This window comes from Silurus aristotelis (assembly GCF_946808225.1).
Source record: "Silurus aristotelis genome assembly, chromosome: 26".
Lineage (NCBI taxonomy): Eukaryota > Metazoa > Chordata > Actinopteri > Siluriformes > Siluridae > Silurus > Silurus aristotelis.
This window is the reverse complement of record NC_139599.1, coordinates 16,471,569-16,485,469: the sequence shown is the minus strand read 5'-3', so window position 1 is coordinate 16,485,469 and position 13,901 is coordinate 16,471,569. Positions and strand designations below refer to the sequence as shown.

Genomic DNA, 13,901 nt, shown 5'->3' with positions numbered 1-13,901 from the left:
CCCCCTCCTCTCGCGCAGAACGTCCCGAGTTTCGGAAGTGAATTCGAATTCAAAACCGAGTTCACACACACACACACGCGTACACACAGATACACGCACGCGCGTCTCCGGGGACAGTAGTGTTTGCTCCGCCGTGTCTCATGTGTCGGATATGGATCCGGTTCGTGGTCAGTGCTGTAGGTGTGCTGCTCTTCCCAGGTGAGTCACTTCCGGCTTGTCAAACGGGCACGCGGAAAAAAAAACCAGGAAACGTTTCCGTTTCGAAATGTTACTTTTAATGTCGTGGAAAAGTTCATGAACCAGGAGACGCGACATTGCGTGACTTCTTCTGTAACTTTGATTGTTACAGAATACTAAAAGTGGAGACTCCTTTCATTTATCTTATTGATACAACTGAGCAGATTTGGGGTTGAGGGCCTTGCTCAGGGGCCCAGGACTGGCTGTTTTGGGTGACTGGGATGTGAACTCACGACCTTCGGATCCAGAGTCCAATTCCTTCACGAGTAATCTTCCACATTCTCTTCCATAACCTCCTCATAAAAACAGTGGTGGATGAAGAACTCAAACCCTGTAGTTCCAGTAAAGATCCAGTGTGTAAAATGTGACTCCAGTAAAAGTGTCCCTTTAAACTTTCATCTACTTGAGTAAAAGTAAGTTTTTGCCCTCAAACTATTCTTAAGTATCCAAAATACTATGATTTATTATAATGTTCCTATTATCATTTTTATCACAAGACTCTTCACTGAATCGCCTCAGTTGATGTGAAAAGACTCGAATGTGACTCTCAGCACACTGATCTATTAGAATGATATTCATGACTCAAACACTGATTTCTATCACAATGATCATGAGCGCAAAACATTTTTGATTACTTAAAAAAATTCCCACAAATAATCCCATGTGTGTTGTTTTGAGTTCGAGTCTGGAGTTTCTTCATCGTTTATTCCTCTCTAAATGTTCTGCTTGATGTTGAACTGATGCTGAACTGTGTGTCGGTGATCAGTAGATACACCGAGCGTCGATCAGAACGCGTGTAAAACAGAGCGTGCGCTCGATCCTGATTGGTGACTCGCTGCGTGATTAAACAGTTACGGTTTTATCCTCGTATAAATAAAAAAATTATCGCTGAACGGCACAAAAATGTAGTGGAGTAAAAAGTCAAATATTTGACTTTTGAATGTAGTGAAGTTACAGTGAAAGTGTCACCAAATAGAAACACTTCAGTGAAGTACAGATACGTGAAAAATTCACTTCCTCACTGTAGACCACTGCTTATAAAGTTCTACTGTCCTCACAGTTCCTTCCTGACCAATCAGAATCAACCATTCGCTGACACGTGGGTTGATATTTGAACCATTTTTTTTTCTTTTGACATTAACTTTTTGTTGCTTGCACCAGCTTTTACAGTACAATAGCCAGTATTACAGGTTCTGTTTTTTTTGTTTTTGAAATATGTATGTGTAGGAAGAGAAACAAAGAAAAGATATCAATTCAGTTCAGTTGTATTCGTACGGCGCATTTAACAATGGACGTTGTCGCAACGCAGCTTTATTGAGATGAACGGTTCATAAAATTGTAATTTATACCTTAGAGCCAATAAGTTTCTCTATAATAAGCGAAACAGAGGCGAGAGTGGGAAGAAAAAACTCCCTGAGACTTCATGAGGAAGAAACCTTAAGAGGAACCAGACATCTTGGTGGTACTGAATGGCCATTCATGACAGGTCCATCATTGTTGAGGTGGACTGTCCAGTTATTGGCACTCAAATGCAGAACTGTTAAAATTTCTAATGAATTCCCATAAATTCCCATAGTTTCCAACTTGGAATATTTCCAAAATTCCTCAAATGAAGTAGAATTTCTCATAGAAGTTTTCTGGAAATTTACTGGAGATGTTCTGCTTCATTTGCAACCCCAATCCTGAGCCATTGTAACAGAATGTTAATATTAATTAGAGTCCAAATCCAGTCTCAAAGTTCTTGAGTTGCTCAGTGACTTCGTGGATCTTCAGGCTGCTCATGTGGAATCATCTTCACACAGATAGATCCAGAACGAAGGTTTATGGTCACAGTACCCCATAATAAGGGTCGTAAGGGTCAGTATAACCTCACAGTGATATGCTAAATTACATGGGTTTCACTCAGGTACCAGGTTACGGGGCGCCAGATCTTATAAAATATTGAATTTTTCCCAGGTGTAATTTGACTTTGGGGTCCTAATTTTTTTTCTAGAAGGAGAGTATCAACGTATTGGCTGTAATTAAAGTGTACACTAGCCATTGGTTTTGCGATGTGGTTAGTGGACGATGGGAAACCAACAGAATGCAGGATCTGGTTTATATTGTGTTGCATTGAGCAATATCACGCAATCACTTTTCCAGTTTAGGACAAAATCATACAAATCTGGGACGGATCAACATCTCGCAGACAAGTGAGACTTGTTTCTATTGTGAGGTTTTGGTGGTTTTTCTGTGAACTCGCATGATATCCCACAAGTTCTCACTTCCCACACACAAGGTACAAGTGAACAGCAACGTGCTCACACCTGACCTTGACTTTTTCAGCCAGAGAGAGAGAGAGAGAGAGAGAGAGAGAGAGAGGGAGAGAGAGAGGGAGAGAGAGAGAGAGAGAGAGAGAGAGAGAGAGGGAGAGAGAGCGAAAGAGAGAGAGAGAGAGAGAGAGAGAGAGAGGGAGAGAGAGCGAAAGAGAGATAGAGAGAGAGTAAAACCAGTGCAGTGTAAACACAAAGTAACAGGAAAAGCGTGTCAGATTGGTTGGATGTCGCAAGTTACAGCAGCTTCATGTGTAACGCAGGTCGACCAACTAGATTAAATTTTTTGTTCACTTTGTGCAAAAGTGAGTGCTGGTGTACACCGAGAAGAGTTTCTCTTCTTCCTCTTCTTTCTCTTTTTTCCATTTATTTTTCCTCTTCCTCTTCTTTTTCTTCTTCTTCTTCTTCTTGTTGTCAGTGACTTGAATGTTGACGGTATTGATGTTGAACATGTGGCAGCTTGTTAAACGATCCTCATAAATCAGTCACAGAGGCGTTTTTTTTTCTTTCAAAGACTTGTCTTTTTTTCCCCGTTGTGTCTTAATGCCTTTATTTTGAAGTGGGTGGAGCTTTTCAGTGCCACGCCCAATCGAAATACAACCGATTATGCTTTCATTCTCCTACAGAGTTTCTCTTATGCCTAATTTTTTTTTTTTTATTAATTTGTAAATATCTTTTTTTCTTTTATGTTTGAATATATTTGTTTACATCTACAGAAGAAGGAGAGAAATGCAAAGGGAGAGAAAATGAGGGGAAGAGAAAGAGAGAGGTAGAGGTACAAAAACCAAAAGAGAAGGAGTGAGGTAAAGAAAGAAAGAGAGACAAGCAACAAGAATAAAACAAGAATGAAAAAGAGAGAGCTACACCAGGAAAAAGAGATGGGAAGGAACAATGGAGGGGCACCAATGGAAGAAAGAAAGAAAGAGTGAGTGAGTGAGTGAGTGAGTGAGTGAGTGAGTGAAAGGAAACAGCCTCTGATTATGTAGATGAAGTACAGTTTTGGATGGAGACTCAGTGCTCCTGGATAAGATTTCAGATATAAATCTGGACCCTGCAGGTTGGTATGAAGTCAAACGTGTCACATTTGAGAGAAATTCAGGTTTGAAAAACGTTGAGGTTTTGTTCAGGAGAACAGACTTCGCTCCAGTCATGAATCACTGCTTTGTTTTTTCTGTAAGGGGCGGATCACCTGCTGCGGTAACCCGAGCCACAAGCTACGCCTTTTTATTCACATTCACGTGCAGTTGTAGGCTCTCACGTGACGGACTCTGAGGCAAAGACGCAACGGTTAGAAAGAGACAGAGACGGAGACAGAGACAGGGGTGGGGTGAAGGCCATGGCGCAGTGGAGAGTTTGCCTCCTCAACCAGCCAAGTTTACACTAAAAAATGTAAACAGCAAGTTCAAAACACACACACACACACACACACACACACACACACACACACACACACACACAGTTACTTTCCTCACTGCAGCTCATTTCAACTTTTATATTCAAAACCAAATTAAAGTGCAAAATCTTGGACTTTTTGTTTGTCCTCTGTGCTGCTATCGGACATTGACATAAGGTTGAGGTCATTAAAGGAGCTCCAGCCAAAAGCCACAGTCCCGGGGCGTGTCCCAGAGCCTGGCAGTGCACGCTGTGGTGACGCTCAGGGATTGTGAGCGCAGACGTGTGGAGCTCCAGATACTTAAGTCCTCAAGAACGTCTCAAAACCAGCCCGAAGTGTCACCACCAGAAAAGTAGTGCAGCTACCGATGACTTGCTGCGTCCCAATCCGCCTGCGTTCACTACACACTAGATCAGTGTGCACTCTTTTTTTTGTGAAGGAAAATGTACACCTTTGAGGGTATAAAAGGTAAAAAGTCTCAGCGTCCCTGGAGCACAGCGGGTTAAGGTCCTTGCTCCGGGACACAGCACTCAGGGTTCCGACGCATTTTAAAAAAGTGTGAAAAAGAACGAAATTAGAGTCTCTGAATATTGAAAAATATTTGTTTTCATACTTTTGCCCTATTCGGTTTTCTGAAAATGAAAAAATATTTATTAAAATTTTTTTAATTATGAATCAAATCAACCAGAACCTGAGCCACTGAGCGACCAGGCGAGATTTGTAGGTTGAGATCTGCTGAGTGATCGTCACAAAACTCCTCCTCCTATAATGCAAGGACTTTAAAATTTGACGAGAAAACTGTACATTGATCTCGTCCTAGATAGAATCCCAGTAGGTTTAAATATGTTTCCATGGTAACGGCTTAAACCGGGGCGTGTCCGGCGGACGCTTGACGTGAATCGATTACAGGGGGCATGTGTGAGGTGACATGGCGTATAGAAGGAGTCTCCAGTGTCGGTTTCAGCGATTTATCAGGATGCCGTTTCTTGTTACATGGAACTATATGATTGTAGCTATAAATGGATAAAAAGTTTAATTTGCTAATACAATTAAAGAAAATGACATGCTGTTTTAGGGATCAACTGGCGTGTGGTAACAGCGACTCAGAAAGGTCGTTGTTAAGACGGCCCTTGTAGGGAAGACACCCTTAAGTTGTATGTATGTGTATGTCCAGGTGTGAATCACATCTGGGCGATCGAGGTGTTCACACCCAAAGAGCTAACGGCGGTTAACGGGACGGAAGTGCGGCTCAAGTGCACCTTCACATCCAGCGAAGCGGTCTCGGAGAAAACCCTCTCCATCTCCTGGAGCTTCAAACCGCTCGGCCCTGGTCGGGAGGAACAGGTACGGAAAGAAATGTTCACATTAACGTCAGTGAAATTATTAACCAAATACCGATTTATGAAAAAGTAATAATAAACGCGTGGTGTGGGTTCTGTAAGGAGTTCCCTTTGCATCCAGATATGGACAGAAATGTATTGGGACGCCTGATTTTTTTCCCGCGAAATGTGTTGATTTGCTAGAGATAAACATTTAGTATTGTACTGTACTACTGGCTCATCGTGTTTTCAATAAAATACATCTGGGAATTCTATCAAAAGAAGTTAATAAAAAATGTTGGGGTCTTTAATGAGCTCTTTAACCGAAACTGAGCTCCAAACTCGGTTAAAATGCCCGTTTTCCGTAGTCATTGCGTTTGCTGCTCCTTTGTAACATGATCATACTGTAGCTACTAGAGTCCTGTAGCTACTAGAGTCGGATTTTGCCGATACCGTTATCTAGGTTGGATCGTAACTGCTGATAACTGATTAATCACACGATAGTTTTTAAATAGTTTTTTATACTGGATAAAAAAAAACAAACAAACATACACCATGTAAAATAGGACTGAGCTTCATAAAAAAAAAATTAGCACTAAATCATGAAAATGTGCTAAAGGAAATAAAAAGAATTAATATAATGTATTATAATAAATATAATATTGTGTTTGTGTTTAAAACGAACAGCACGTGGTGTCAGTGATTCGCCTCTAGAGGCCGCTCTCATAATGACAGCGGACCGGAATCCGGAAAAACTATTGGTGTTGCATTTTTGGTGATAGTTCCAGCAATCAACTATCAATCAGCAAAACCGATTAATCAGTTGACCTCTAGTAGCTGCTAGGCTATCGGTCACTTCACACGTGGAGATCTTCACAAGCTTTAGACAAAAAGACCTCCAACGAATCTTGGCGCCTGGAAAAGCTGTTCCATACTCTACACATACGTATGAGGGATTGTTGAAAGTGGGTGGAGCTAAATTGTATTAATCAAATCACCTCTCCTCGTTTTGTTTGTTTGTTTTTCCCCTATTTCTTGGCATACAGTTCTTCTTCTATCAGGAAAAGCCTTATCCGCCTACTCAAGGTCAGTTTGAAGGTCGTGCGGCATGGTCTGGGAACATCCTGAAGAACGACGCCTCCATCACGCTGAACGACGTGCAGTTCAACTTTAACGGGACCTACACCTGCCTGGTGCGCAATCCCCCCGACGTGCACGGCTTCACCGGCGAGATCCGCCTCGAGGTGGTTCAGTCAGGTGAGACCAGAAAAACATTGTTTTTCAAATATTATTCGACACGTTTTGCTGAAATCTCACGCCATCGTTTCACCTTTTCTTCTCCATGTTTTAGTGAAGCTCTCCGAGATGGAGATCCTGGCGGCGGTGGTGGGCGGAGGCATCGCGCTGGTCCTCATCATCCTCACTATCGTCCTCTGCGTGCGCTACTTCCGAGATCGCCACGGAGACGCAGGCATAGAGCTGCAAGACGCGAAGCGGGCGAGCGTATGGTGAGACAGGAAGGGGGCGGTGCTTCTCCACGCCAAGCGGTGCTGTCCTCTCATCCTGGTTCCTTTCAAGAGCTTTCTATTTTGTGAGACAAAACAAACACAAAAAAGCAGCTACCATGTGAATATGGGGACAATCAAACTTTTTCTGGTTTTCACTTTTTAGCCTGGCTGATGATCCACAATATATTTTTAAACCTTTGTTGTCTCATAAAATATCGATATCCTGTCAAATCAATTCGTAGCTTCTGTTCGAATCTTGTAGATTGAGCTGGTGGTCTGCGCTGGTTTCCAGATGTTCTACCGATTCTTTATAAACCACTTTCCAGAGATATTTTTAAGTAAAACCTGATGAAATTGTCTTCTTAGAATTGTGTGGAAATAAGTGCATATCACCATGAACTTCTCGATCTGTAATTTATACCATATTTAATAACAATCATCATGTTCCAAAAGTTTTGGAATGCAAATCGATTGCTGATTGGTGCCGATTTGTTTGCCGTGGGTCCGGGTCGAACCGTTCGTCTTTTCGTTTCCATTGCATATGTTTTACTAAATTATATGGACAAAAGTATTGGGACACTCGACTTTTCCAGCCATATGTGGTCCTTTTCCAAATTGTTGGAGGACGTTCGATGTGGTAGAATGAAATTTTCCATTCACTTTAAACCAGAAGACCCAAACCTGTTCCAGCACGACAATGTTTCCGTGCACAAAGCCGGCTCCATGAAGATCTGGTTTAAATGGTTTGGAAGTGTGTGGAAGATCTCCTGCTATAGAGCTCTAAATCTAATAAACATTTTGGGATGAATGTAAAAAGCAACGAATTTCCACAAAATCTAGTAGAACATGTTCCAAGAACAATGGAGATTATTATAACAGCAAATGGAGACTTAATATTGAAAGAGATGTTCAGAAAGAAGCACCAGACTTATGTTCAGGTGTCCACAAACTTTTGTCCATACGGTGTATTTCAGAGCGTGTCCTGTGATGTGTCATAACGTTGTTGTTATTGTTTTCGTCTGTCTGCGCACATGCTAACAAACCACCAGCGCTCAGGCGGAGTTCATGCCAATAAACATGGTGGAGAAAGTTCCAGAAAAAGAGAAACTCCAAGACGAGCTAGAAAAGACCAAACTACACGAAGAGGACGCGGGTAAAGAATTTCGACGCTAGCTTAAAACCAGGCAGAGACGACTAAGGTCACTAACGAACACGCTTGTTTCCGTACGTATCATTTAACAATCATTGTTTTTTTTTTTTTGTTGTTGTTGTTTTCTTTTAGCAGTCGATGTATATTTTCAGTCTCATACTAACAATACTGCCTAAGAATTTATCAAACCGAACTAAACCCAGCCAGAACATGACTACAATGCGATCAAATAGACACAAACAGGACGCTGGATGCTAATCCTAAAGGCAACTTTTTAAGATTTAACGCAAGCTAGAAGGGACAACCGACAACATGTTTGCGAAGATGCAAACGCAATGACTGATACAGTTGAAAAAAACCTTCAAAACGGTACAAAATGCAAAGACTTTAGCAGAGAAGCCTTCACTAAAATAACCCAAATCATTTCTATAGAAAGGCTGAGCATTCAACACCTTGCAAGTTTACACTAATATGAAACTTACAAGAAATGTTAATTATAAGGTGATTTTTATACGACATTTCTAAGATTAATTTTTTATTTTATTTTTTTTAATCGCTAAAAACTGCCAACTAATCAAAGAGCTTCTATTTTTTATTTTTTTTATATATATATATATAAACTTGTATGTGTATCAAAAACTTTAAAACACTAGGTGTTTCCACACGTTTCACAGCCACTATGATATAAATAAAATGAAACCTGTTTATAAATAAATTGTGAACGAGGTTCGTGTTTTACACCGACTGCACTGTATCCATTCATTTTGGCACATTCTAGATTATATTATACATAAATGTTTAAAAAAATGTATGACCTAATTATTTTGTATTCAAAAATTTAAAGTAAGAAAGCATTGTTGTGTCTTTGCTGACTACGTTATTCATTCTAGTGTTGTTTGTATATTTTTTATGGATAGTTTTAAATATTATTTCACATTTTTTTTAAATTGCTAAGCATTTAGTTTGTAATGTGTTTTGTTTTTGTAATTCTTACGCATTTAGTTTAAACTGTAATGTTGTTCTTTAGTTTCTAATATTTCTATATTGACTGTGTTTTATAAAATACTATATATATATATATAAACAGATTGTTTACAGATGATTTTAAGATGAATAAATATTTGTGTGAAAATATTTGCTCTTTTTGTCCCCCTCTATCTCCAGCGATAAACTTTACATACATACATACATACGGTACGTTTTTCATACAGTAAACACACACCGATGAACATGCTCAGTCTTGCAAATCCTTGCAAATTTTTCCTGCTTTTCAAGTAGAGGACACGCCTATATGCTACTCTCTGTCCCATAATTCCACTCTTGATTCAGGTTGAACAGCGTTGAACACTTCCGTCAAAAATTAGGGGGTTAAGGATCAAAATTTCACCTTTTCGGATTATTGTTCTTCCTCATCTTCGTCTCTTTGTAGTTGTGAAATTCAGCTGAGGGATCAGGGAGGGTCTGAAGAACATTCTGACCAAATTTGACCAAATGTTCTAGCACCATCTTCAGGTCAAACTTGAGTCTGATGATGGGAATAGAAATGTACAGCTCCTGTGCTATAAGGGACTGTACAATGCAGGAATGTGAATGGTTTTCCAGTGTATGTTAAGAGGAAGTGACTGATTATATGAATTAAGGAAGTGCGTGTGTTTGTGTGTGTGTGTGTGTGTGTGTGGGAGGGGAATGTGTTTCTATCATTGTGGGGACTGAATGTCACAACCAGGATTGCAATAGTAGTCATTCTTAGCATTTTTGTTCCTGAGGTTTGGGGGTTTATATTGGATTTATCAACTGCATTAGTAATTATGTCAGTGGAAGGTACTTATAAGGATAAGAATGAGTGTGTGTGTGTGTGTGTGTGTGTGTGTGTGTGTGTGTGTGTGTGTGAGAGAGAGAGAGATAGAGAGTGAGAAAACACACTGCAGTATATCCAGTAATGCTGAGTACTCGTCCCCTGACAGACTATTCACTGCACCAGCAGAGGACACCAAGGTGTGTGTGTGTGTGTGTGTGTGTGTGTGTAGGAAATGCAGCATTGACTGGAACTGATCCAGAGCAGCAGCAGCAGCAGCAAAAAAAAAAAAAGAAAGCAGGAAGAACGAAATGCAGCCGCATTCAGCAGCTCTAAACCTCATTGCGAACGTTTCTCAACAGCCTCCTTCATCGAATACCTCACGGATCCTTACATCCCCCAGGTCACCTGCTCGGCCGTATCAGTTCTCCATCATGTCTTAAATAGCTCTTAATGTACCTTCTAAAACCTCTGTGCCCCAGACAGGAGGAGAAGTTTTACTTGAATGCAAAGTGAATATGCGAACTCATGGCTATGAGTCAGTGCTCTTATCCACCTGCAAATGAGATTACACCCATCACACAGAGGATGCAGCCGCACCTATTAACCGTGCATTCAGCTCTTTCTCTTCTAAACTGCAAGGAAAGCAAAAAAAAAAGCAAACCAGAAAAAACACACAGTCTGAAGATTAAAGACGAGACATAAAAAAAAAAAAAAGCCCACCTGGTCATTAGATTCCCGATGTTTAGCCGTTAATGTACACCACTTTACTGCTTTCGCTGTTCTAACCATTATTTTGTCGTTAGCCCAAAGCGATGGTATTGTTATTGTGTCATGACCTAGCGTTAAGCTGACTCCTTAGATAAGCCTCCAAACACTATAACTAATTAGCAAATAAACTCAGCTGGATGAATAGGACTAGAAATGCTAATCAGCTCTGACTAAAAATGCTAATGCACGCTCTTTCTTGCTAATCCGTTTAATATTTGAATGGTAATAATACATCAGTTTATACACTCCGTAACAGGATGTATGATAGGTTAGCTAATGGGTAATAGTTTAGGACTAGCTGTCTAGCAATCAAAGTCATGTTTTTTCTCCGAAATTCAGTCAAGTTAGCTGCCGGGCTAGTGTTAGCAGTGGTAGGTAAAGGTAAACATTTCACAAACACGTAAAAACAAACAAACAAACAAACAAACAAAAAAAATATTTTTTTATTCATATTCTTTTGAAGTGTCTGCATAAAAGTGTTTTAAAGCAAACCTTGTAAGTAAGTTGACATTAGCTAGCAACAATGCCTCCAAAATAGAAATAAACAAAGTTTAAGGGGAACAGACATGGTTTTTCTACAAAAATGTTTATATATATATATATATATATATATATATATATATATATATATATATATATATATATATATATATATATATATATAAACTTTCCTGTCATTAATTCATTTTGAAAAAGGATCCTAAATGAATAGGGACGAGACTGTGGACTTTCTAGGGCTCGGGTACGTATAGCTGTGAAAACGTGCGCATATATGAATGCTAATGATTTCTTCAACCTACTTCTTGGTCACATTGCTAAAAATACAGAAGATCCGCTTCCTGGCCCCAATGAAATGATTAATTGCATCGCGGATGAAGCGTCCGTGCTGCGCTTCAGGCTCGAGGGTCGTGTGTATGTACACACTGATGATATATTCTCTGTGTGCAGGTGTGCACCTGGGAAAACCTGAAAAACACATAAATCATATGTACAGTATGACCTACACACACACACACACACACACACACACACACACACACACACACACACACAATCTTGTAAGTCAAATCTTATGCAACTAAGATTTTTAAGCACAATACTGCCGTCCATAACGCTATACTAAATATAATATACTATCGTAATAAATGTGTATATTAGTAGTATGTATACAGTATGTTATGATAGTATGTTAGTGTAGTGTTCATACTAAAAAAGTATGTTAAAATAGTATGAATTCAGTGTACGGTAATCTGAGTTCCCTCACGAAAGTGGCCGACCGCGAGTTTGTTTAATCTCCACTTTGCACTTTGAGCTCAGTGTCAATGTTTTCTTTTAAAAACATACACGACAATGGCAGGAAAAGAATCGAGAGTTAGCGCAGTGTCACTGTGGCTGCTCGCTCCGGACCGGAAACACGATTTGTATTGCGCTGTAAAACGTTGTTTTTGTGCGCATGCGTGAAATTGCTGCCATTTCTGTCTTTACGACAGTCTATATATCAAAATATATATAAATATGAATTCTTTTGCTGTTCATGTACAGCTTCAAGAATTTCTCTCAAAAGGAGAAAATCCTGACAATTCCGCATATCGAGTGAAAAGAATGAAGGATTAAAGGAATGAAGACATTTGTTGAAAAGTCTGAAATGATTAGAAGTTAAGTAGATCATATCTTTAGAAAACTAAATATTAAAAGTAAACACACACACACACACACACACACACGCACACACACACACACACACACACACACACACACACACACACACACACACACACACACACACTTAAAATGTATTACCAAAATGGGGTCTAACAAATGTCAACTATTACATTTTTCCATTTATTTTATTTTATCAATTTAATTTGTGCCAATTTAATGACTACATTTTTAATTACTAAATGTAATCAAAATAATAATATAACAATTTATTCTATTTTATTTATATATATTTTATTTGTATATAATGTTATAAAATATTTGTTTATATATTATTTAAAACCGAGCAGGCGTTTTATTTAAATTGTTTTGAAAATGTAAACCATTGATTTTCACAAATGTTATTTATAATTTAACCTCATTAATGAAAAAAAAAAAAGAAAAAAACAAGCAATTTCTAGTTTAGCATTTCTTCCTTTTAACTGTCAAAAAACTGAACGAAACCGAGGTATGTACCCAACCGTGAATTTTGTGTACCGTTAAACTATATAACACTACTAAATAATATGCGAGTAGAGTATACTATCCATACTACCATACTAAATTATATCCTCATAATATTTGTCTTGTTCCATCGTACTTAATATGATGTAGTATGCTATACATAATACCATACTAGATTTTAAGAAAGAATAGTATGCTACACAAGCTAACATAATAAATAACATGCCAATGTAGTATGCAACCACCATACTAATAAATATGCCAGTACGGTATGCTACCCATACTACTATACTAAATAGTATGTAAAAATGCATAGAACCCATACTACTTAATGTTCTGCTGCACAAGCTACATAAAAATATATGCCACTCACACTACTGTACTTTATAGTATGCATACTACATAAGCCCTCATACCATACTGACTACTGTACTTTATAGTATGCATACTACATAAGCCCTCATACCATACTGACTACTGTACTTTATAGTATGCATACTACATAAACCCTCATACCATACTGACTACTGTACTTTATAGTATGCATACTACATAAGCCCTCATACCATACTGACTACTGTACTTTATAGTATGCATCCTACATAAGCCCTCATACCATACTGACTACTGTACTTTATAGTATGCATACTACATAAGCCCTCATACCATACTGACTACTGTACTTTATAGTATGCATACTACATAAGCCCTCATACCATACTGTACCCAAATGCGGGCAAATGTGTGCTGTTCATCTCAATGCCAAAATCAGCTCTCCATTCATAAAACCAGATGAAGATTTTCTAAATGATAAACAAGCAAGTAAATACCAGCTGATCTGAAATCAGCACTGCAGCTCCAGGACACTGCACTGCAGAAAGAACCGGGGTGAGTATAACAGAATGAAGTCCAACTTCGAAAGAAAAAAAAAAGATGAGGGAGGGAGAAAAAGAGAGAGAGAGATAGAGAGAGAGCGAGAGAGAGAGAGAGAGAGAGAGAGAGAGAAAGCGAGAGAGCGAGAGAGAGAGAGAGAGAGAGAGAGAGAGAGAGAGAGAGAGAGAGAATGTCAAGCAGCCAGAGGAGAGAAAAGTTGAGTCTGAGCCAGATTTTCTTCAGCAGTGAGACAGAGGCTCATGTGTTTAGTCTGCAGTAAAAAGAAAGCGCACTGCTGATCTCCTGTCCTGGGATAGAGAGAGAGAGAGCGAGAGAGCGAGAGGGAAAGAGAGACAGTGTGTGTGTGTGTGTGTGTGTGT

General features: G+C 39.2%; 1 protein-coding gene and 2 long non-coding RNA genes across 3 annotated transcripts; 2 read left to right on the top strand and 1 right to left on the bottom strand.

The window, feature by feature from the left end:
• On the top strand, positions 1–9,053 carry mpzl2b (myelin protein zero-like 2b). Its single transcript, XM_083530879.1, has 5 exons — positions 1–198; positions 5,117–5,286; positions 6,308–6,518; positions 6,613–6,769; positions 7,819–9,053. The coding sequence occupies exons 1-5, from the start codon at positions 141–143 to the stop codon at positions 7,940–7,942; spliced, it is 720 nt and encodes a 239-aa protein (XP_083387005.1). The 5' UTR covers positions 1–140; the 3' UTR covers positions 7,943–9,053.
• On the top strand, positions 209–4,991 carry LOC310720377. Its single transcript, XR_014531723.1, has 2 exons — positions 209–644; positions 3,728–4,991. It is a non-coding gene; the product is annotated as an uncharacterized lncRNA (long non-coding RNA).
• Positions 9,054–11,169: 2,116 nt separating the features above from the next.
• Positions 11,170–13,730, bottom strand: LOC310720379. Its single transcript, XR_014531725.1, has 2 exons — positions 13,479–13,730; positions 11,170–11,451 (listed from the first exon to the last, which is right to left on the bottom strand). It is a non-coding gene; the product is annotated as an uncharacterized lncRNA (long non-coding RNA).
• Positions 13,731–13,901: the final 171 nt, after the last annotated feature.